The 24,971-nt window shown below is 33.3% G+C and overlaps 5 protein-coding genes across 7 annotated transcripts; all 5 read left to right on the top strand.

Annotated features, from left to right (window-relative positions):
- Positions 1–2,190: 2,190 nt before the first annotated feature.
- Positions 2,191–4,958, top strand: LOC129810420 (chymotrypsin-like protease CTRL-1). The gene is made up of 3 exons (XM_055860885.1): positions 2,191–2,798; positions 2,884–3,049; positions 3,664–4,958. The coding sequence occupies exons 1-3, from the start codon at positions 2,408–2,410 to the stop codon at positions 4,484–4,486; spliced, it is 1,380 nt and encodes a 459-aa protein (XP_055716860.1). The 5' UTR covers positions 2,191–2,407; the 3' UTR covers positions 4,487–4,958.
- A 55-nt stretch (positions 4,959–5,013) lies between these two features.
- Positions 5,014–8,664, top strand: LOC129810422 (serine protease gd-like). 2 transcript variants are annotated; one of them, XM_055860888.1, is made up of 4 exons: positions 5,014–5,127; positions 5,200–5,639; positions 5,698–5,854; positions 7,759–8,664. In XM_055860888.1, the coding sequence occupies exons 2-4, from the start codon at positions 5,261–5,263 to the stop codon at positions 8,579–8,581; spliced, it is 1,359 nt and encodes a 452-aa protein (XP_055716863.1). In that variant the 5' UTR covers positions 5,014–5,127; positions 5,200–5,260; the 3' UTR covers positions 8,582–8,664. The 2 variants fall into 2 exon arrangements, with proteins under 2 accessions (XP_055716863.1, XP_055716864.1); XM_055860889.1 differs by lacking the exon at positions 5,014–5,127 and having other exon boundaries at positions 5,139–5,639.
- A 615-nt stretch (positions 8,665–9,279) lies between these two features.
- Positions 9,280–14,316, top strand: LOC129810424 (serine protease gd-like). The gene is made up of 3 exons (XM_055860891.1): positions 9,280–10,133; positions 10,205–10,373; positions 12,722–14,316. Exons 1-3 carry the CDS (start codon positions 9,749–9,751, stop codon positions 13,539–13,541), a joined length of 1,374 nt encoding a protein of 457 aa, XP_055716866.1. The 5' UTR covers positions 9,280–9,748; the 3' UTR covers positions 13,542–14,316.
- Positions 14,317–14,368: 52 nt separating this feature from the next.
- On the top strand, positions 14,369–18,117 carry LOC129810419 (serine protease gd-like). 2 transcript variants are annotated; one of them, XM_055860883.1, is made up of 3 exons: positions 14,369–15,674; positions 15,737–15,905; positions 16,760–18,117. In XM_055860883.1, the coding sequence occupies exons 1-3, from the start codon at positions 15,143–15,145 to the stop codon at positions 17,577–17,579; spliced, it is 1,521 nt and encodes a 506-aa protein (XP_055716858.1). In that variant the 5' UTR covers positions 14,369–15,142; the 3' UTR covers positions 17,580–18,117. The 2 variants fall into 2 exon arrangements, with proteins under 2 accessions (XP_055716858.1, XP_055716859.1); XM_055860884.1 differs by lacking the exon at positions 14,369–15,674 and having other exon boundaries at positions 15,675–15,905.
- Positions 18,118–19,663: 1,546 nt separating this feature from the next.
- LOC129810421 (serine protease gd-like) lies at positions 19,664–22,227 on the top strand. Its single transcript, XM_055860887.1, has 3 exons — positions 19,664–20,129; positions 20,196–20,340; positions 21,354–22,227. Exons 1-3 carry the CDS (start codon positions 19,736–19,738, stop codon positions 22,174–22,176), a joined length of 1,362 nt encoding a protein of 453 aa, XP_055716862.1. The 5' UTR covers positions 19,664–19,735; the 3' UTR covers positions 22,177–22,227.
- The last annotated feature ends 2,744 nt before the right edge of the window (positions 22,228–24,971 follow it).

Raw genomic sequence — 24,971 nt, 5'->3', positions numbered from 1 at the left:
GATTATGTCATTTTAGTATAAGGTTATTGAAAACCGGAAGTCGATATCTCCTACCGTTTGAATTTTATATGTGCCAAAAGACTGAAAAAATGCGAAAAACAGTATTTTTAAAATAAAGCCATTACCGTTACTTTATCAATCCATCACCGAACTAAATCGATGCAGTCGCGTTCAAAACTACAAGACCTTTCAAAAAGTCCACATTTAATCAAATCCGTTAAAAATTAGGCCCTCCAGGGTGGTTAAACTTTAACCTAGAATAATCCAAGATGGTGATTTTTCTGGCGATAGGTGTCAACGTCGACATGTTCAGCTGGACTAATTCCAAGACATATCCAAAAATGAACTAAATCGTTTAGGCCAATTTTAAGATAAGGCAAAAAAGAACTTGGATAGTTTGGGAAAGGTTTGAAGGTCTGGGGAGGTAATTTAATCAAGTTATTTCTCTAGAGAATATTGACTTGTGGAGGGGGTCACCGAAGACCGGAAGTCAATATCTCTCACCGTTTGGTAGCCAGGACGGGGAGAATTAAAAGAAGATGATTGTGGACCAGGGCAGAGCATTCTCATACATTTTTCGTACAAAAATGTGGTATATTTTTTCTTAAGTGTTTTTTCTTAGTTTTCGTATAAAACCAAATGCAATCATTTTAAAACTTTTACCAAATGAAAGAGTATCTAGTGTTGTTATTAGCACAAATTTTATAATGATTGCACGAGGATAATAGTTTCTAAAACCTTTATGAAAAAGACGTAAAATTCGCAATTTTTTGAATTTTTCTGAAAAATATTCTATCTGTAACACCAGTAAAATTTTAAATGCAATAAAAATATATACTCTGTATGTGTGGCTACTATTTCGTGTTATATTTATTTTTGTGGGATCTAAGGCTTAAAAATTATAAAGAATTTAAGAAAAATGTACCATTTGTGAATTAAAATGCTCCATCCGTTAGTTAATCATCGTAGTTGTGGACAGCTCTCTCGTGGACTTTGAACAGTTAAAATACACACAAAAACAAGATTGTGAATTCCCATCGGTGACTTACAAAATGTTGTTTATTTATTTATTTTTATTTATTTATAAAGATACACTCGAGATCCCCTTACATAGATAGATAGATAATCTACGTAGTTTTTAGCGTCCACCGCCGTCTTAGCGTTGGTGACCAGCCTCTAGAGCAAAACGGTGGAAAAGGTGGAAAAGCTCTTTCTCAGGTTATATATGCCAGACATGTACGAAACATGTTCAAAATGCTCATAAATTGTATAATCCACTAAAAAGTTTGTATTGTTTTAACAAATAATGTTCATAGCATGATCACATGACGAGCATATTTTGTTCTTTTACAAACATTTGTTTGTAAATGTTCATATACATAACATACAGAAAAATGTTCGTAAAATTTTGTCACATAAATTTTGTTGCCGAAATGGTTGAACTTCTCTCGTAAACACAATGCTGTTCCATTTGAAACCACTTTTGGGGTATAGTAGCATAGCATAGTTTTAGATTCAAGCATTCAGCAAAGCAGGAACGCTTTGCCACCCTTTTTTGTTTGGGGATCGAATTTAAAATAATGAGTGGATTTCCCACATTAAAAGTCACAAAAAAATTTCTATACTTTATGTTATTTTACTCAATCACATACAACTTTCGGACAACAATGTGGAAATTCTACATTAGGTCTTATTGGGACAATGAAGCAATTGGGTTTTTTCATCTCTAGTTCATCACAGAAATCGACATCCAGGAGCAATCCTTCATAGCAAAAGAAAACTGTACAGGTTTCGGGATGAGTCCATTCTTCGGCGTGTTTTAAGACTTTATCCACAATTCGACAACTTTCATGTTCCTGCGTGGAGTTATCGTCATCGTCTGTGAAAGAGGCCCGAAGTACTGCGCTATTCACATATCCGGTGTCCTGAACAATGATCACAATTGCGAAAGCTAAAACCACAGCAACTACTCTACTAAACATTATAGCTTGGAGCTTTAGGGAAAAGCTTTGTGTTGAACTGAGAAGGAAATTGATTGTAATAATCGAAGAGCAAAATAGTAACTGAGCTTATGTGAGTCTTCTAAAAAGGTGTTTGAGTTGAAGGACGTCGTATTGGTGGGGCAAGTTCGCCACAAAGCGAACGGGTTTATTTTGACCACTTTTTTCTTTTTGAAAACATGGAAAATACAACGACGAGAATCTCACCAGATTTACATGGCATCACTATCGTCTTGGGTTTTTTCACTGGCAAATTGCAAGAAAAAACTTGTTGGGGAAGAATCTCCGAGTTATACATCACTAAAATAAAGCTTCGTGTTGAGGCTACCCAGTTTCATTTGTTAGTCACGTATTTGTGGTTGAGTTTGAAGACACAATTTTTCTTGCTTTATAAATATCAATTATAAATGAAATCTATTATTGCTATAGTAATTTTTAGTGGTATCCTCGGTGTACATTTCGTACAATCCCAGAGGGTACCTCATCCAAATTGTACAGGAGGATTTAAATATATCTATATAAATACCAAACTGCAGTGGGTAGGCATTGGTTGGGCTTGGACCACGACAACTAGCAGACTACACAACGTTACAATTGACTTGAATTTTGCGACAGCACCGCTACCAAATACTGACAATTTAGGGTCATTAAAGATCTTAGCCTTTCATCGTCTTAAGACTCTGAAATCTGATGAAAAACGATGGAATATAATTTATGAATTAAGATTTCCAATCCAAGATCCATTGCCTGATGTCACATGGATTGCTTTAAACGGTGAAACTATTTGTGAAGATCGCGGTAAGTTAAATTCATAAGGATATTTTTCAGTTTAATATTGAAAAAAACACTTATAAATAAATGGTTGTACGATTTTATTTTACAGCTAAGGAATTTGCTGATCCAAAACCAGATTTAGTGACTTTGAATCTACGATATAACGATTATCGAAAGGAACAAATGTTCACATCCAAATTAGTTAAGAAATATGATGAAACTACAACACCTGCCACAGAAACCGTCCATGGTCCACTTCAGTATACTGATGATAGGTAAGTTGATTACCATGTGGTAAGTGTGCCAAATTCCGGCACACTTGCATGCAAGCACCAAAGTCTTAAGTTCGAAATGTAATTTTTTTAATACCAAGTGACTTTTTCAATCTTAGTGCATTTTAAAATGAATAAAAATATAGACATAACTTTCACGATCCAATTTGCTGTAACCTTTTCTGATATCCTCCGTTACCATAAAATAAAACTTTGTGAGTAAAAGTTTTTTGAGATTAGTGATATTATTGCACAGTGAAATACTTTACTTCCCTTTATTTTGGAATTATAAAAAAATTCAAAAATGGATTAACAAAAGTTATAAATAGAAAATACAAGCTGACTTATTAAAATTAGATTATGGATGTAATTTTCACAAAAAATATTGAAGAGTACAATAATTTTTGTTTTGTAACTATTTTTTTTACATTTCAATGACCGTAATAGGTTATAGAAGTCTAGATCTAATCATCTCGTATTTATAGACAGTTATGAAAAAATATATACAAAGCAAAAGTTATTGTAGTTTGAGCATAAAGATTTCGCTAAAATATTATGGTCCATTATTTTATTTATTAATCTAATTAAAAATATTTTAAATAATCATTTTGTTGCAGTAACTCAGTTGGCTGTGGAAAGGTGGACCAATCAAATATTTACGTTCCACTAATACTCGATGGAACAACGATTCAGAGAGGAACCTGGCCATGGCTAGTATCAATATATTCCTATAATAAACTCAGACTGGGCTTCAGATGCGGAGCTACACTTATATCGCAAAAATTAGTGGTCACAGCTGCCCATTGCTTCTTTGACATCAACAATCAACAAATAAAAAAAGAAGATGTCATAATCATACTGGGACAATATAATCTGAAGAGACCCCAAGATACAGGAACACAAATTTTGTCTCCTGAAAGCATTAACGTACATCCTGATTATCAAAAACGCAGTACTATTGATTCCGACATCGCCGTTGTAGTGTTACCACAGCCCGTAAGTTTTACGACATATATTCGGCCGGCATGTTTGTGGAATGAAGATGATGATCTTAAAAATATTGTTGACCAAAAAGGCTTAACAGCTGGTTGGGGAAGGGATGAAAAGGGAAATTTCTATACAGAATTGCCCAAACAAGTCGAGCTTCCTGTGGTGTCGGATGATGCATGCTTAAGGTCTCATGAAGTATTCCCTAAAATCACATCGGAAGCAACCTTTTGTGCCGGATGGCGCAATGGTCTTGAAGGACCTTGCAATGGTGATTCAGGAGGACCTCTTGTTTTCGAAAGAATGGGACGTTGGACACTTAGAGGGGTGGTTTCTACATCTCTTTCAACTGATGGAAGTAACACATGTAACCTCAATGAATACGTTGTGATGACAGATGTTGCAAAATTCCGTAGCTGGATTACATCTTTTTCAGATGAAGTGAATTTATAATAATATTCCTTATGATTTAGACATAAGAACCAAATTCTGATAACTGATAAATACTGATAATAAATACAATAACGTAAAAGTTTACCAGAAATTAACTGTTTAACAGTAGGAAAAGTTTAGTTATAAGGCTTAAACCTTGGCTTAAACAAAATCATTATTTTGGAATATCAGGAAACAGGATTTAACAGTATCATACGTTTAGGTGAAATTTTCTTATGAATAAAAGTCTTCCAGCGCAGGCTGTAAAATTACTGAACTTACAAATATAAGTGATTCACAATATCACTACAGAATATTATGGGATTATCATAGCTGTATCTGCCTTTGTATAAGTATTACACAGTATTCCTAATTATATAGTAGGTATACCAGCGTAATGAATAAAGAACCCCCCAATGAATATACTCACTAATTTTAGCATAAAATCGTAATTGTAAGAATAACAACAGATCAATGAAAATATTTTAAATGCTGATCTTGAGACATTTAAGATTGAAGGACGTCTTGTTGGGAAGAATTCGCATAACACACACAGTTTTTTTTGACAGTTAGTAATTGAAAAATGGGGAAAATATTACCAGAGTCGTCAAACTACATCATCACGAGATGTGCTTCCCCGTGGAACGTTAACCTCGAAACTGGTTGGTATACTGCTTTTAGGTGTTTTCCCAGAGATGCGGTAAACAATATAATCTGTGTTTATTTCTTTTCAGTCATACATAGGTGCTTGAGCGTATTATAAGCAAAATTTGGTTGACTCAAAGATTATATTCAATGAAATTAATTAGTTGTTTCTTGTTCTGTAGTATAATTCTAACTGTGTGTGCACAGAGAATATCACACGAAAAATGTACAAATGGATTTAAATACATTTACGTAAACTCAAAACTTAATTGGGTGGGACTTGGGTGGGCTTGGACTACTCAAGGATTCAGGAGGCACAATATAACAATGGCCGTAAACTTTGCTACCACCGCTTTGGAAGACACAGCATTCTTGGGATCGTTAAAGATCATTAGATTTCATCTTCTGAAACAACTTGCAGATGAAAAACAATGGAATATAGTTTATGAAGTCATGTTTCCAATTCAAAATCCATTACCAGAAGTTACGCATGTTGTACTAAATGGCGATACCCTTTGTGACGATACAGGTGAGTAACAAAAAAAATTAAATACACAGACAATATCTTAAGGAATGTAATTTTACAGAAAAGGAATATAATGCGGAGAAACCTTATTTAGTTAAATTACGGTTGACGTATAATGCCTACTTAAAGGAACAATCATATACATCTGAATTAACAACAAAACCTGAACCTGCTCCTATTACAACAAATAATATTGGACCATTGTACAGTGAAGGAAGGTTAGTGTATTTATTTAACTGAATATTTTATCAAAGACCAACTAAAGTACGTTTCAATATGCATTTTACAAAATTCCTAAATGCCTAACCCATTCTTTTGCGCTCAAATTAAACTTGACTCAAAGATATGCAAATTTTGGTTTCATGAAATTTTCCCTGCAAAAGGTGTATCGTGTAAAAGGTAATATCCGGTGTTCGGTGGTGCCCCAGTTTCTCCTATGTGATTGTAAACGGATAAAAGTTTTGAACAAAATTATAAGTTTATGGCTCCGGCGGCTCCGGCATGCGGCATACCTCTTAGGTCAGGAAAATTTAATAAAATCAAAATTCTTATCCTTTTCTTCACAAACATATTGCATAATGTCTAACATAAACATCTCTTGAAAGTTTGAACTCATTTTGACTCTTCGTTTTGTTGCTATTCCCAGTATTGTGTGACAGGTCAGAGAAAAAGCAACAAAAAATATTTGTTCAAAAAAACTCATTTCCAATTTCCATAAAAATACCGATTGAAAGATATCTGACTAAAATAAATTTATTTTTTACTGAAAGATATGTCATTCTACTTTGTATGTTTTATTTAAAAAATTTGAAAAAACTAAAAATGTGAATATTAGAAGCAAAAAGAGTTTCAGAAAATTTTTATATTTTCTCACCTAGCGCCTAAACTAAAAGAGATAATGAAGAATGGATGGTTTTTTTTATTGGATCATTATTATCCTAGAAAACATTGTTTTAGAACTTTTTTTTCGCGTATTAAAGAAAACACCGTTAGAGGGTTAAGTTCTCAGTTGAGTAGCGGAGGATGGGGTAGTTAACACATAGTTTTCTTTCGAAAATTCATACTATTTAAATAAAAAATAATTACAAATTCTGGTCAATATTATCACATAGAAAATACTTAAGAAAACTAAAGGTGGTTTACTTTGAATTAGTTTATATTTGTTCGGCTTTTTGAATCTTGAATAAAGGTTCAGTAGCTTGAATCTGCTCCACTCTTCCCTACTGGTTGAATTCAATTTTTTGAAGACCAAATTTAATTTTTTACTGGTCATTTGTACACTTTTTTCTGGAATAGAAACGTACTATCAAATATCAACAGCGAATTTTAAAAAGGTGTTACTCGTTTTAGTTTTTTTGTAATTTTTATGGTTTTATTAACTTATAGGTTGTTAAAATAAATCGACGGCTCCATTCCATACTATTCTAAGTCGACTTAGAATTATATTACTCCGAGAGATATGTTGTTCCTGAGACCGAGATCTACAACTGGTGAAAATTTGGTGGTCATCCGGCATTCGGGTAACGAGATATTCAATTTTTTCGAAAAAAAATTACACGGGCAGCATAGGAAATCGCCAACTTCAAATGGCTCTCCTGAAATGTTGTCATTCTGAGATAGAATAGTATGGAAGGGAACCGTCGAAATGTATTATAATATTCCTTTTTTTAAGAGAAAATCACGTTGAAATTAGAGAAAAACTTAACAAAATGTTCCATCAGCTAATATTAAACTTCGTTGTTGTTTTCCTAATTCTAACTTTTTGCTGTAAATTAATCAAGTTTCAGTAAAACCAGTTTTTATAGACCTGAACAATTACTTGTATCTCCAAGTCTGTGTTAGTGAAGCATTTCGTCATATTAATAACTTTGTTTTCTCAAAAACTTTATAACTTTAGGTACTATAAAGTTCCCACATGAATATATAAATTGGATATGACCAATACACAATAACTTTTGTTTGTAAACATGTTTTCATGACTTCCTATGAGAGAGAGCGAGATGACTAGCATATACAAATATATTTACAAAACAAAAGTTATTGTGCGCTGGGCAATAGGATCTGTTAAATATCTAAAAAAAAAATAATATTAATTTAATATTCAATGAAATTTTTATTGCAGTGACACACTTGGCTGTGGAAAAGTGGACCTATCAAATATTTATGTTCCACTAGTACTTGAGGGTACGACAATACAGAGAGGAACCTGGCCATGGCTTGTATCAGTATACTCATATTCTAAAGTTAGACTTGGCTTCAGATGCGGAGCTACCCTAATATCACATAAATTGGTTGTTACTGCTGCCCATTGCTTCTTTGACATCTACAATCGAAAAGTTATGACAGAAGATGTTTTACTTATTTTGGGACAGTACAATCTGAAAAGACCACAAGATACAGGATCTGAAATTATGTATCCTGAAAGTGTCAATATACATCCTGATTATCGAAAAAGGAACAGCATAGATTCCGATATTGCTGTTGTGGTATTAGCAGATAATGTGCGATTCACAGCCTACATCCGACCAGCATGTTTGTGGAATGAAGGCGAATCTAAGGAAACCATTATTGGTGAAAGAGGGCTTACTGCTGGTTGGGGAAGAGATGAAAACGGAAATTTCTTCACGGAATTGCCTAAGCAAATCGAGCTTCCTGTGGTGTCAGATGAGACATGTTTAAGGTCTCATGAAGCTTTCCCCAGGATAACGTCGGAAGTGACCTTTTGTGCGGGATGGCGTAATGGCACTGAAGGACCCTGCAATGGTGATTCAGGAGGACCTCTTGTTTTTGAAAGAAGCGGACGTTGGACACTTCGCGGTGTGGTTTCAACATCCCTCTCAACAGATGGAAGTAACACCTGTAACCTCAATGAATATGTAGTGTTTACGGATGTTGCAAAATTCAGAAATTGGGTAACATCTTTCACTAGTGAAACTGATATATAATATATCACATATTGTACATAAACAAATACATTCTTGATATAAACGTAAATATTCTGAAATATATTTTCGGTTTTAAAAAATCAGTATATTGTTGAATGATTTATTCCTTTTATTCTCTGACTTTCAAAAAAATATTATTTGAATAAGAAATTATAGTTAAGTCGAATTGCGACTGAGCTCCTTTATAGTGTATATACGCACTATAAGCAATTATCGTCAAAAAATGCTTTTTTAAAACAAAATTAACGTTTTTGCTTACAATGATAAAGGAATTTAAAAAAAAAACATTTTTTTAAATAATTCCTCGTATGTAGAGGCATTTATAGCCAAATCAGTTCAGTACACATTACAGAAAGTGGCTTAGCACTCTAAATCATCGCTTTTGTATGTTTTCATGATGATACTCTTATTTCAATTTAAAATTACACGATTTACAATTTAACGGTACACCTGTTAAACTTATGTAGTATTATTATTAATCGTATCGGGATATATATTTTACAGTGTAATCATGCTGCAAAGTCGTATATCCCGTGTTGGAAGAATGTGCTAAGTCCATAGACCGCTCAGCAGCGCCTTCCAGGTGATGTGTATGCTTCTTTTCCGTGCCCCTCCATTTTTAAGAATAAAAATATTGGGATAAGAAATACACAAAAAAGACGTGACTTTCTACAAGTTAGTATCATTAAACTATTTGTGTGTACATCGGTGATGCTGATTTGGCTTTAAACGAGTTGAGTCGCATTTAGCATTGAGTCGTAAGTATGTCCAGTACATAAAGTGTTGAATTTTGATATGAAGAGCTGTTTACTTGATTATCTGGATCTCACCTTAGAAAATAGATATGAAAATCTAGATTGAGTGCAAAGGGGTTTTTCATCAAATTTTAATATTAAAGAAGTTAAAAAGAAAAGAATAGAATAAAAGAAATGTATAGAGTGATTTGATTTTGGAGGGATTATCGGGATTATTATGTAATGGGTTAATTATCTTCTGTTGCTGTATTTAGTAGAGAAACGTGAACCTCAAAACTGGTTGGGGAAGTTTATTGAAGTCGAGACTCGTCCTCAGAAGACGGATAAATCTAATTTTCAGCTTCAGTCACTGATGTGTGCTTGAGGGAGTTGTATCTATTCGTGCATTTAGGGAAACCAAAACTTCAATTCAATGCAATTGATATATAGTTTTCTCATAATTTTTGTAGTACTATTTAGTGCAAAATCACAGAGAATACATCATACAGTATGTGGAAAGGGATTTAAATACATTTATGTGAATTCCAAAACTCAGTGGGTTGGAATGGGATGGCTATGGACTACGGAATCGAGTAAATTGCACAACATCACAATGAACGTAGATTTTGCAACAGTAAAGTTACCAGACACCACGTACTTGGGTTCACTTAAGATTATATGGTTTCATCTCCTAAAAGGCCTTGATACTGACACAAAGCGATGGAATTTAATATTCGAAGTTAAATTTCCAATTCAAAATCCACTGCCTGATGTCACTGGTGTAGTTCTAAATGGTGACGTCATTTGTGAAGATAGAGGTCACATCAGATGATATTTTATCTATGTGTTTCAGTCTGTTTAAAAAAATCTTATGTTTCTTTTTGTTTAGACAAAGAATTTACAGAGCAGAAGCCCGAATTGGTTAAGTTACGATTAGAATACAACGACTACTTGAAAGAAAACACATTTACATCCGAACTTGTCAGAAAACCCGAACCTACTACTTTTGTCGGATCACCAAATTATGTACACGTACAGATAGGAAATGATGACGTCAGGTGAGCTTTTAGATCACAAACATTATTCCTTAAGTTTCTGTCTAATACACTTATTGTGAAACTAAAGATGTTAACGCTTTAACACTTGGAAGGACCCTAGTGGCAGCCGCTGCCAATTTAGTTTTCAATTTTATTTTTTATATTGAAGAATATATCATTTCGCCTGGAAGCCCGATTGAATGCGTGCAGAATTTATCTGTCTATTTTTTCGTGATAAATTTTTTTAATAAAAATTAAATATTAATGTAAATATATTGCAAAAACAAAAAACTGCACTCGGAAGGACCAAGTGGCAGTTGCTGCCATAGGCATTTTATATGGGAGTTTGACGTTCTGCAGATATAATTTTCTTGATTGTTAATGTATAAAAGCCTTAAAACAACAAATTGAAAGTGTTTTTGCAAATTATTGAGAAGAATTATGGGAAATATTGAATTGGGAAATATGAATAATTTTGGGAATTATTCAATTTTTCTCTTATTTCCCAAAGCTCAAAATCCATTTTGTTAAGCGAAGTTAATAGAAAATAGTTAATAGTATTAACTATTGTTCATAAAGTAGAATTTTTGCTTTGAAAAATAAGAGAAAAATTGAAACATTCAAAGGCTGCCGCATTCAAAGGCAGACCACTTTCCCTTACTCCATGATTCTGATAAAGATGAAAACATCGAATGGTTAAAAATCTTTAGATACAGTACCCAAGGAGGTGAAATTTCTGATTCAGACACCAGAAAAGAACTGACTAAAGCTTCGAATATTAAAATATAAGTAAAAATATCAAAATATTTTGTAAAATCCGATAAATGGCAGCGGCTGTCACTTGGTCCTTCCGTGACACTTTTAGTTAGGGTTCTACGAAGTGTTAAGGACGAGAGGGTCAAAATGAGTAGTCAGAAAAAATCACTTTTTATGACTTTTTAGAGCAAAATATAATTTTAGAAGGCCCCGTAGCAAAAAAAATCATATTTGGGTGATCGGTGATTCAATCGTCCCTAAAAGATTAAGTCTTTGAATATTATTGCATAATATCTTTTTTTTGTTAGAAACTACTTATGAGAGTAAGCAAGATTACTAGATCTAGATTTCTTTCGCACTCAAAAAAAGTTATTGTATGTTCAGTATTATAGCAAGCTCTTGCTAGTAAATTCTTTTAACCGTTTTAACCTTTTAAGGACGATTGGAATACCGGTGTCTCTTTTTTTCCTATGGCCTTCTAAAGTTATATTTTTCTTTAAGAAATAGAAAAAGTGATTGTTTCTTACCCCCCAATTTTTGACCCTCTTGTTCTTAAAGGGTTAAGATAATAATAATAATAATAATAATATAATTATAATAGTATACTAATAATAATTGAGTTATTGTGCGTTAGGGATTAAGTAGACTCTTTCGAGTTCTAGCAACTAGTTGTGTTGCAACTACCATGTCTGATCGTCGAGGGACGTTCTTAAACATTAGAATTAAGGAAAGTCTTACGAATAGTAGGGGACCAAAGTCACACACGGAAGACAAAGTCACCCGCATCTACGGTAATTTTCTAAGTTTTGGAAGCAATATCTTAAAGTCAAAACAGAAAAAGTATCTCAACTCATCGGCTCTCCCCTATTTTATATATCTAAGAGTTGAAATTTATAGCAAGTGTTATAATTTCACATGACATAGAAGCCATTTACATCATCGCATTAGATTGAGATTGGATTGTCCCAAAATCCGAATCCAATCTTGTCTGTTTACATCATACTACTGTTGAGATTGAATTGGATTTTTAGCGGGATGCTATTTTTGTGAGGTTAAAAATAACATTTTCGATTTTTAAGTTGGATTGTTTTGCTTAAGATTCTTAAATTTAACTACACAATTTGCTTAACATTACGTTCAAATCCTTGTTTAAGGAACTCTGCAAAAACTTCTTGGTTGCGATTTTTTTTAGAGTCTATCGTTACAACAACCTCCTTCTCCTGATAAATTTAGAATAGGAGCTTAGTCTCCTTCCATTGCTATCTCTTTTAAACTTGTCGTTGCCCATATCCTTGCACAATACACAAAAAAAAAGTCCTGAAAATTTTATTTTGTGCGACTTCTATTCCAAAACAACACAAATTATGAGGTTAGTTTTAACGTCAAATGCAACTCCGAATTTCGTTTCGCGCGCTCCGAAAATGTTTGGGACAATTGGGACAATTTGAATCCAATCCAATTCGATACGAGCGGTCGTATTGGATTTGCCGTTATCGAGCAAAATTAAACAAATCCCAATCTAATGCGGTGATGTAAATGGCCTCATAGTCTGATTATAACAATATTACAATAGTATAGTACTAATTTCTAGGAAACTTATTATTTCTTCCTAGTCAATATGATGGCTGTGGACAAGCAGATCTGTCTAACATTTACGTACCATTAGCCCTCGGAGGATCAACGATTCAAAGAGGATCCTGGCCATGGCTAGTATCAGTTTACTCCTACTCGAAACTAAGATTGGGCTTTAGATGTGGAGCAACACTCATATCACACAAATTGATTGTCAGTGCTGCCCACTGCTTTTTTGATATCTACAATAGACCAGTTAAAATAGAAGATGTTATAGTTATCCTAGGACAGCACAATTTAAAAAGACCTCATGACAAAGGTACAGAAATTTTGTATCCTGAAAGCATCAACATCCATCCCAATTATGGGAAGCGCAATCGTATTGATTCCGATATCGCCGTTGTGGTATTACCAGATAATGTACGTTTTACAACTTACATACGACCGGCATGTTTGTGGAGTGAAGATGATAACAAGAAAAGCATTATTGGTAAAATTGGATCAACAGCTGGTTGGGGGAGAGACGAGAATGGGAATTTCTTCACAGAATTACCAAAGCAAGTCGATCTCCCTGTGGTATCTGATGAAACGTGTTTACGTTCTAATAATGGTTTCACCAAGATCACATCAGAAGTAACTTTTTGTGGGGGTTGGCGAAATGGCACTGAAGGACCCTGCAATGGTGACTCAGGAGGTCCCTTCGTTTTCGAAAGAAATGGCAATTGGACACTGAGGGGAGTCGTTTCAACATCCCTTTCCACGGATGGAAGTAATACGTGCAACCTCAATGAATATGTAGTGTTCACAGATGTTGCAAAATTCCGTAACTGGATTACATCTTTCTCTGATGAAACTATTTAACAGCATGAGTTGATGTAATTAAATAATAATATGAAAATATGAAAATTTTATAGCTTTAAATTTGGTATGAGTTCACTATCAAAACATGCAAGAAATCATCTAAAGACTATCACTAATAGCGTATTTGTTTATATTTTTATCTAAGTTAGGGAAACATGGCGTAGTTGTAATCATTGCGATTAAAAAAAAAACTACTGTACTTCGGAGCACGAAACCCATATATCATAAATAAAATCATATCATAACATAAAATCATATCATAAATCATAAATGGTATAGAGATCCTTGTTCACTGAAGAAATGGTCGACATAAGTCCAAGTAAGTGTAGACATAAAAACCAGTGCAATGTTTACAACTACTCCATGTTTACTACTACCCCAGTTTCCCCTGTACAATTCAATTTTCAATAAAAATGGAATTTCTGATTCATTTCATAGTTGTTAGATTCATTCAAAATTTTAAGAAGTTTTAAGTCCTTTGAAATGAATCAAATTTTGATACAATATGTTTGAGAAATGTGCATTATAGAGGTATTTGACCTTGGCTACCAGTTAGAAGGAATAAGTGAAGGACATTATCATATTGACCCAGACTACCCCAAATTGTTTTAGATAATGCTCTAAATTTATTTTTTCCGGATTCATAAGAAGAATACGGACTCGAGAGAAAAACAACTATATTTTTCTTTGATCGACGTTTTATGAGTGTTAAAAATGATTTTGAAAAATCATAGTAATTGTGAAATAAAATTCATTGAAAATTGTTCAAGCAGAACGGACGCAATTTTTACTTATCTGTGCCAACTGACCGAACCAAACCAAATTTAAAACCTTGCTACGTATCCAACATTGAGTTTTCAAAAATTTCTAAATACACGATTCCACGTGTTTGGCCTCTGATATAGAACATGAACTGACGTATGGCAGAAATGTCATTTGTCTCAAAACGTGGAATTTATCAAATATCAAATTGTGACTCTCTGGAGTGCGGCCATCACACTGTAATACAAAATCCATGAAATATTTTGTTTTCAAGTTTATTCTCTCTTTAGTAGCTGTGCAAAAAAATTAAATATACGTTATAAGAAGAAGACTTCTGCTGGGAATTTTGTTACAAAGCGCTAATATACAGTTTTTTTTTCGGCAAAAAATTGTTACGTCACTATTAAAATGTGCTTTTTCCAAAACAAAAATATAGGAAAGACCAGAGCTAAATTAGTAAGCGAGAAAGGTTTTTACTAGTGTGGAATAGTGTAATTCGTGAAAATAATTGTGGATTAAGTGGATTAATCTGAGAAATGTTTCAGTAAATCTTGAGTAAATTTGTATTTTGATTAGGGATCTTCTAAATTCGTTCTCAGCCAAAGGTCAAATGTCAAATCCTTATATCACAAACTTCCTTGTTTATGCATAAAGTAAGAAATTTTCGTCAAAATTTGGCATTTGAAATAAATCAACATCACGTGTTGGGTAAATTCGTTAAAATGCAGTACAAGCTAGATTTTGACATATCCACAAATTATAGAGGTTTTAAATCGCTGCTTTTATTCAAAGTCATCTTAGCACAGAGCCAGTTTTTTTTTTGATAATGACGCGCTTAAATGTTGGAACTGGTTGGAAACTTAACCACAAGCTTGAAATGTAGTCAAATAACGAGTACATATTGTGATATTCCCATAGTCTGTGTTCAGTCGCTTATTTGTGCTGGATTTAGTTGTTATATGTTACACACTTTAAAATTCTGTTCAATGAAAATAATAATTAATTGTCTTGTGTTTAATATAGTGGTTTTAAGTGTACTATCACAGAGAATAGATCATACAGTATGTGAGAAGGGTTTTAAATACATTTATGTGAATTCCAAAACTCAGTGGGTTGGAATGGGATGGCTTTGGACGTCATATTCCGATAGATTGCACAACATCACAATGGACGTAGATTTTGCAACAGTAAAGTTACCAGACACCACGTACTTGGGTTCACTTAAAATTATATGGTTTCATCGAGTCAAAAACCTTGATGCAGATGACAAACGATGGAATTTAATATTTGAAGTTAAATTTCCGATTCAAAATCCATTACCAGAGGTCACTGGTGTAGTTTTAAATGGCGAAACAATTTGTGAAGACAGAGGTTAGATCAAATTTGCAGCATAAATTTTAAAATATCTTAAACATGTTTTGTGTTTATTCTAGAGAAAGAATTTACAAATGAGATGCCCGAATTGGTTAAGTTACGATTGCAATATAACGACTATTTAAAAGAAAACAAATTTACATCAGAACTCGTAAGAAAACCTGAACCTACTACTTCTGCACCTACAAATTACGCATGGGTAGAAAATGTAGACAATAAATTCATTAGGTAAGTTCTTCTTTAAATTTAAAATATTTTAAATTTAAAAAACTCCAATCTAATTCTCCAAGAAGGGGAAGTGGGACATCTTTGAAAGTGAGGCACCTTTGAAATTGGGATTTTTCACGTATTTTCAAATAAAATTGAGCCTTATCGTGATATAATTTAGATGCACTAACAGATTAAGAAGCTAAAGTACATTATGATATGGATCAGTACAACTTAAACATAAGAGAATAATCCCAATTTAAAATGTACTACATTCTCCCCTATCATAATATTAAAAAAATATATATATTAATTTAAAAAAGTCATAGAATACCTGAAGCCCCTGAAGCACATGATTCATTTAACGCTTATCAAAGTGACCTCGATTTAACGCTTTAAGAACGAGAGGGTCAAAATTGGGGGTTAGAAAAATCACTGATTTTTTAGAGGAAAATATAACTTTAGAAGGCCGTAGAATTTTTTTGTTTTTTGGGACACCGGTGTTCTAATCGTTCTTTAAAGGTTAAAGTGGAAAAAAGCTCGATTTAAAACTATAAGTTATAACGGCTGAAGTTATGTATTATATAAAATGACATTAATGTATACTTTGCTTCCAAATTACGGCCAATAAAAGTTGTAACTTTTATATTAGATCACATGAGATTTTTTCCTTGGTGTATGTATATTCTTATACAAAACATCGCTGGCGATCCATAGTGGTTCATTTATTTTTTCTATGGCTATGCTTACTATGAAACTCGATTCAATTCATACTAGTTTATTCATCAGATTAATCTTGGAATTGGAAGATCCAGATTAATCGTTTAGGAGAATTTTAATTTCTAATTTTTAATAAAGTTATTATTTTTTCCTAGTGAATATGATGGCTGTGGACAAGCAGATCTGTCTAACATTTACGTACCATTAGCCCTCGGAGGAACAACGATTCAAAGAGGATCCTGGCCATGGCTAGTATCGGTTTACTCCTACTCGAAACTAAGATTGGGCTTTAGATGTGGAGCAACACTCATATCACATAAATTGATAGTTAGTGCTGCCCACTGCTTTTTTGATATCTACAATAGACCAGTTAAAACAGAAGATGTTATAGTTATCCTAGGACAGCATAATCTGAAAAGACCTCACGACAAAGGTACAGAAATTTTGTATCCCGAAAGTGTCAATATCCATCCCAGTTATGGCAAACGTAACCGCATTGATTCCGATATCGCTGTTGTGGTATTACCAGATAATGTACGTTTTACAACTTACATACGACCGGCATGTTTGTGGAGTGAAGATGATAACAAGAAAAGCATTATTGGTAAAATTGGATCAACAGCTGGTTGGGGGAGAGACGAGAATGGGAATTTCTTCACAGAATTACCAAAGCAAGTCGATCTCCCTGTGGTATCTGATGAAACATGTTTACGTTCTAATAATGGTTTCACCAAGATCACATCAGAAGTAACTTTTTGTGGGGGATGGCGAAATGGCACTGAAGGACCCTGCAATGGTGACTCAGGAGGTCCCTTTGTTTTCGAAAGAAATGGCAATTGGACACTCAGGGGCGTCGTTTCAACATCCCTTTCCACGGATGGAAGTAATACGTGCAACCTCAATGAATATGTAGTGTTCACAGATGTTGCAAAATTCCGGAACTGGATTACATCTTTTTCCGATGAAACTATTTAAGATAATATGATTAGCATAGTGCAGACTGGATTCCCTGTATATTGTCTACATTGACTCAATAAGGATAATTTAAAAAAAAATCTCAGTATATTATGTAGTATATGGTAACCAAGCTCAAAAAGTTTAGCCTTTTGAAGGATGACATTTTTATAAATGCAAGGCTACACTTCAAATAAAACAGATAAAATCAATTATATTGATGTTAAGCATTAAGTACCTTTCTGAATTTGCTAAACAAAGTATAAAACTAGAATTTAAAGAAAGCAGCTCTAAGTAATTGTAAAGTAAAATGATAAGTAATATGTGACTTTCCATGTAATTTGTTGAACAAAATTTAAGATAAATAAGATAAGGGCCTCGACAGACCTGAGGAATAGCCGAGAGACGGCTTAGCGTAATTATAGTAGAAATAATGGTTAAACTACATTTCCATCATTTTCCACCAAGTCGTCTCTCGGCTTAAGTCGTAAGTGTGTCTAGGGCATAACTAAAATAGCAATATAACAATAAAATGTCTGAATACGATTAATAATAAAAATTATTGAGTTGGATTGCAGGTTAATTTACGTTAAAGTGCATAAAAGTAAACATGCGATTCAATATTAAATACAATCGGATGTATGAAGCGTATGCAGCATATTCGTAAAAGAGATGATAAGGACCTGATAAAATATGTACCCTACAAAAAGTAAGTACAAAACGCGTCAGTGAAGATGCCATAAATTTATTAGACTAAGGTAAATTGGTAAAACTCGGACAAACCGAATGTCGGACTATTAAGACGGCTTCAACATACAAATTTATATAAACTTTTGCTCTATTTTAAATGGCAGCCTTTCTGAATTTTATCCTGTGCTGCTATCAAGGCCTATTAGAGTTTTGATAACCTATTTGTTGATATGCCTCAAAACAATGGGTATGGAATAAAGTATAAAAGGATAAATAACAGGAGACTCCCTCAAAATCATTTACTCAAATTTTTCTTATTTCATAAGTAATGTAAATTATAAAAAAAACCTTTACAATGATATGACTCTAAAATCTCAAAATATGAAATTTTAATAGCAAGAAATTCATTAGGGACGGATTTAGAGGTGAAGAGCACTGATGTAAAAAGATAGGGGGAAGTGGGGCACTTTTGAAAGTGGGGCACCTTTGAAATTGGGATTTTTCTCCTATGTTTAAGTGGAACTGAGCCATATCATAATGTAATTTAGCTTCTCAATCTATTTGTGCAACTAAATTACATCACGGCTCAATTACAAAAAATTACACAAAGGCTCAATTTTATTTAAAAATAGGTGAAAAATCCCAATTTTAAAAGTGCCCCATTTTCAAAGGTGCCACACTTCCCCCTACTGATAAAGTCAAAGAAAAATAAAAACTAATATGATGAGTTCGTTTGGTGGTCATTGGCCTAGGTAATTAGATTTTATATATTTTTAATATTATAGCAGTATTTACAATCTCTATATAAAGCAAATAACAATAATTTATTAATAAAGATCTTTGACAATAAGACTTGATCTCATTTTCGAATTTAGATAATTTTGGAAACCTTAATATTATAGTTCAGTTAAATATATATTTACAATATATATAGGGTGAAACGAACACCTATTGACATTTTAAGAACTCGTGTCAGGACCTATTGACACCCTACCTAGTCTTTACCATTTGGAATACGAAATTTGAACATTTATCCTTATCGAAAAATCTAGATTAATGAAAAAACACCATATTACTTACATTTTATTAGATTCATTGAATTAATTTCAACATTTTGACAAAAGTGTCAATAGGGGTTTCCTGTCGAAGAGGTGTTCATTCGACCCTAAGAAAAGTCTCCACATATTCGTGTAAATTAACAGATTCTATTCAGTCACTGTCACCACAGATCTGTTTTGCATGAGAAATGCTCGCATCGTACAACCGCATCACCTCAATGCCATGATTGTTTTGGGTTATTCCATACGATTACTTCATCAAAGATCGTCATTATTTTTTATATTCCCTATTTATAAACTTTAGAACAGGTTGAACAAGTTTTTTCTTTGTATAAGAAAAATTCGCAAGAATTTAATGTGCTGTTTGCGTTCAGTAAGGAATCGGTGCTCGAGTTCGCTGTATGACATTTGTTTTTCTCCAAAGATTCAATGAAATTAGTTATTAGTTTTCTTATATACAGTGTAGTAGCATCAACGGTAAAAACGCAGAGAATATACCATCCAACATGTTCCGAAATTGGATTAAAAGCTTTCAATTATGTCTACGTGAATCCAAAACTTAAATGGGTAGGATTGGGTTGGCTCTGGACAACCTATGCCCATAGATTGCACAACATCACAATAGACGTAGATTTTGCGACAGCAAAGTTATCAAATACTACATATTTGGGCTCACTTAAAATTATTTCATTTCATCGTGTTAAAAATTTTGAATATGAAAATGAATGGTATTTGGTTTATGAAGTTAAATTTCCGATTCAAAATCCATTGCCAGACGTCACAAAACTGGTTTTAAATGATGAATTATTGTGTGATGATTCAGGTGATACTTATTTATTATTGTTTTTTTTCTTTTTTTTTTACTAAACTGATCATTTTTCTCATTTAGCAAAGGAGTTCACAACTAAGAAACCGGAATTAGTTAAATTGCATTTAGAATATAATGATTTTACGAAGGAGCAAAGTTTCACATCCGAACACATCATTAGTTTCCCAGGAGCAAACAATTCTTTATCGCAGGGCAGCGACGACAGGTGAGTGTTTGTATTAATGGTGTTAGTTAATGCATAGGCTGGAGCGGTTAAACGGTACTTAGTTAAACGGCTATAATGCCTTAGACAAACACGGTTTAATCTTAGAGATAGTTTCGAAGAAAACTGATGAGAATGTAGTCTAATCATTATTTTGATTATATAGGGTCAAAGGAAGACCTGTTCGGCAGGGAACACCCCTAGGCAATTTCGTCAAAATATTGAAATTTAATTAATGTAGAGGAATGTAGACATGGTTCGCAGAGTGAACCTTCAAACGATACGAATATTCTCCTTGTTTGCAAAGAGCTGACTTACCATTTCTCATCTCGTCTCATGAGCTTAATAATTAAATATCTTATAGCTAAGAAATGACGAACTAGCTCTTTGCAAATAAAGAGAAAATTTGCGTTGTTTGAAGGTTCACTCTGTGCGAACCATGCCAACATTCCCCTATCTAATAATATGCAAGTAACATTCCATCGATTTGGATAACATTTTCCTTCATTATTTTTCCTAATTTAACTTTTATATGACAAATTCTCTCTTTCAATAGCTACACTATATAAATAAATGGTGTTTTAATAAATAAATGTTTTTAATATAAGGTAAAGTGCCCCCGAGTCGACCGGTGGTCAATATTTGAATGTTTGATGGTGAATTTCTATAAAATTGTCACTGATTCGTAGTTATTTATGGAATAATTGACCTATTAATGTTAGATCATACGCCAAATATTAGTGCAAATATAAATAAATTAAATAAATAAATCTAACAGTGGAATTGAGGAACCGGTCGACTTGAGGGCACTTTACCTTAAATAGTTTAAATTTAGTTACCGCTAAAACGCATATTTCGATAGCATCTTATCGCCACCCTTCTTGGTAGATAATTTTTTATTTGAAAAATTTAATCTGTTAGGAACTATTTCCGAAATATGAATATTTTATCTTCAATATTTCTAGTAACATTGTTTAAATTTTTGTTAATTGAAAATGCCTTGTATTTTCTTTCAGTGAATATGTTGGCTGCGGAAAAATAGACAAGAGTAATCTTTTTGTTCCACTGGTCCATGGAGGAACAACGATCCAGAGAGGAACCTGGCCATGGCTAGTATCAGTATACTCTTATAGTGACATCAGACTAGGATTCAGATGTGGAGCTACTCTTATATCACATAAATTGGTAGTAACTGCTGCCCATTGCTTCTTCGATATCCACAATAGACCAGTCAAGACAGAAGATGTCTTAGTTATTCTTGGACAATATAATCTGAAGAGACCTCAAGATACAGGTTCTGAAATTCTGTATCCTAAAAGTGTCAACATACATCCGAATTATAGGAAACGTACCTCAATTGATTCCGATATCGCAGTTGTAGTGTTAGCAGATAATGTACGTTTTACAACCTACGTCCGGCCGGCGTGTTTGTGGGTTGAAAACGACTCCAAGGATAATATTGTAGGAGAAGTAGGAATAACAGCTGGATGGGGTCGAGATGAAAATGGAAAGTTCTACACAGAATTGCCAAAACAAGCAGAAGTTCCTGTGGTGTCTGATGAAGCATGCATTGATTCTAATGATGTTTTTTCAAAACTTATATCTGAAGTAACATTCTGTGCAGGATGGCGCAATGGTACTGAAGGACCCTGCAATGGTGATTCAGGAGGACCCCTCCTATTTCAAAGAAAGGGTCGATGGACACTTAGGGGTGTTGTTTCAACAGCTCTTTATATTGAAAATACTAATATTTGTAACCTCAATGAATATGTAGTATTTACAGATGTATCAAAATTCAGAAACTGGATCATGTCTTTTTCAGATCAATTGATTTTATAAATTATATAATAAAGTTTATAAATAAAAAGGGCAAATGTTTGTTGAACTTAAGCACAAATATAATAGGGGAGGTGAGGGTTCTTTGAGCTGTGGGGCTAACTTCTTCTACGATTTTTTCGCCTATTTCTAAATGAAGCTCATCCTTACAATTATTTTATTTAAATACCCAATTATTTTATTTATCCAAATTACATCATGTTAAAACTAATAGTTTCCATTAGAAATGTACGAAAAAGTCGTATAACAATGTAGCCTCATAGCTCAAAGTAGCCCCACCTCCCCTATAGAACTTAATTTCATCAAACCACTTTCACACAATTCAATAAATGTCTTTAACTTTAACTCTTATAAATATTTCACTATCTAAGGAAGGTTTTCGTACTTGATTTTGGCTTATCTCAGGAGTGATATTGAGTCTCATTTGACCATCTAGGGAAAACGGGGTAATTCAGAATGATGTCTATTTTCAAATTTTGCTACTTTCTCAGTGTTTCAGATGGTCAACGAGAAAAAGAAAACCATGAAGAAGTACAAGACCTTACATTCGAGAGTAATTCTTCGAGGTTTTTTTTTCCTTTTGCCCTCTTAAACTGTTAGGAAATTTCAAAGTTCCAGATTAGAAATGATTCCAAATTACCCCATTTTTTACTCTATCTTGAATCTACCTCAAGATCTTTCCGCTTTGCAACGGCTTCATAATCAATCATTCATTAATATTTTTAAGTGCTTTTAAACATCTAAACTTCAGTTTTCATTAAATTTTTGATACTAACTATGTTATAATTTCATTTTGTAATTCTTTAGGAACAGAATTAAATATATGGGACCTTTGTAATTCAAACTTAGATATACTTTTTTTCTGATTCTCCCGGAACCATTCAAGAGTTTTGGAGGCTAATAAGATCTTTTTAATACAAAAAATTCTGTCTCAATACAAATTTCTTCTTTAAAAAGTAAGGTTAAATAAAATTAGATTGTTAGATATCTTTTGAGATCTGGAAAGAGTTAATGAAAATTTGCCTTACATTTTGGGTTCTCTTGCATGCATAAGCCATGTTTTTGGCCACGTCAAAGTACGTTACTTTGGACTCCTGAAGCCTATCCTATGCCCTAGACACACCTATGAGTTAAACCGAGAAACAACTTAATGTAATTATAATCAAAATGATCAGATTACACTTCCATCAATTTCAGACTACTCTGTTTCTCGGCTTAAGCCGAGAAATGGCTTAGTTAGTAAGAAGCTGATGGGAATTTAGTCAAACCATTATTTTGATTATAATTACGTTAAACCGTTTCTCAGCTTAACACTAAACCTACCGACCGTTTTTGGTCGTTTTTCAGTCAAATGACAAACCGCAGTAGGGTAGGATACTCAGCAAATTTGTCTTGGAAAAAAGCAAGAAATTAAAATTTAAATACTGAAAAATATATTACATGCATATTTTAAGAAATTCATAAAGTTTGAGTGTGACTTTGTACGGTTTAAATGTGTGATAATTTTAAACCGGTCAATTTGACCGGGTCTTGGTACACAGTAAAAAATGTTTGGCTGCTTTACCATGATTTTCATTGTAAATTTTACATTAAACATGTAATCGTGTGTACTAATAGACATTTGTGTAATTTGTACACATTTTGTCTAAAAACTGTGTTATTTGTACACCTTTTGACCTGTTAAGCCAATGCAATGTAAATATTGTTTTTATACACTCTGAAAATCAAATATGTTAATCTTTAAAAAAAAATCGCTATTGTTCCAAACATCAAAAATTGTTAAAAAAAATTGTAAAAAATGAAACAGAAAAATGTAAAAAAACACTATACGGTTTATGACGGGGGTTTTCCGTCATTTTCAGCCCCCGAGACTGGTCACCAACCCTAAGACGGCGACGGCCGCAATTTTGTTTTAGGGGAATCGCCAACAATGACGAAAACCCCTCAATAAAATGAAATGAAATGTACACCTTTTATTTAAAAACTGTGTAATTTTACACGAAATATGTAAGAAAATATACGAAACTGTGTAATTATTCCCAGTTGATTACACGGCTTACTCTTACCTAAAATTTAAATTACACATTTTAAGATTACACGTTTTGTTGAAATACATAATTTGTGTAACTTTACAAGAATAATCGTGATAAAAAAGCAAACCAACGATTATCATTGTAATTTTTTTTTTACTGTGTAGGTTTAGTGTTAAGTCGTAAGTATGTCTAGGACATTAGACAAGTTTATTTGATTACTGCCTCAATTCAATAAATTTAGGATTTTGGAGTTGCCAGATGTTTTATAGTATAAGAACAGAAATTATTGTGCATTAATCTACATTAAATTTATCGGTCTACCATAGAATTAACCGAATTAACCATTAGATTTAAAGCCGAGGGTTTCGATAATTGATGTCATCGAACTACATGTCATGTCGTCGTATCCGTAGACACGTGGTTGTTACGTTTTATGACTGATAGGATATTTTTTCGGAAAGTATTTAGAATAGAATATGTAGCAAATAGTACGATATATGCTGAATCCTTCTATCCGACAAAGCTCAAGATGAGGGCAATAAAATTCTAATTTTATGCTCGTTGTACATAAGGCTGATTCGTACATGTCAGACAATCAGCCAAGTGAGTCACGCTATGCACATTTGAATTGAAATTGGTGGCACAAGACAAGGAGCTTCGTAGTAAAAAAAAATGTGCTTAATTCGTGTCTGATTTTTCAGGATCGATATTCCACCCGCACAAACACGCGCGCGCCAATCTTGCTTCTCCGTACACTATCGTGAA

Source organism: Phlebotomus papatasi, chromosome 1 (assembly GCF_024763615.1).
Source record: "Phlebotomus papatasi isolate M1 chromosome 1, Ppap_2.1, whole genome shotgun sequence".
Classification (NCBI taxonomy): domain Eukaryota; kingdom Metazoa; phylum Arthropoda; class Insecta; order Diptera; family Psychodidae; genus Phlebotomus; species Phlebotomus papatasi.
Note: the sequence above shows the minus strand (reverse complement) of the source record. Positions and strands in the feature narration are given on the sequence as shown.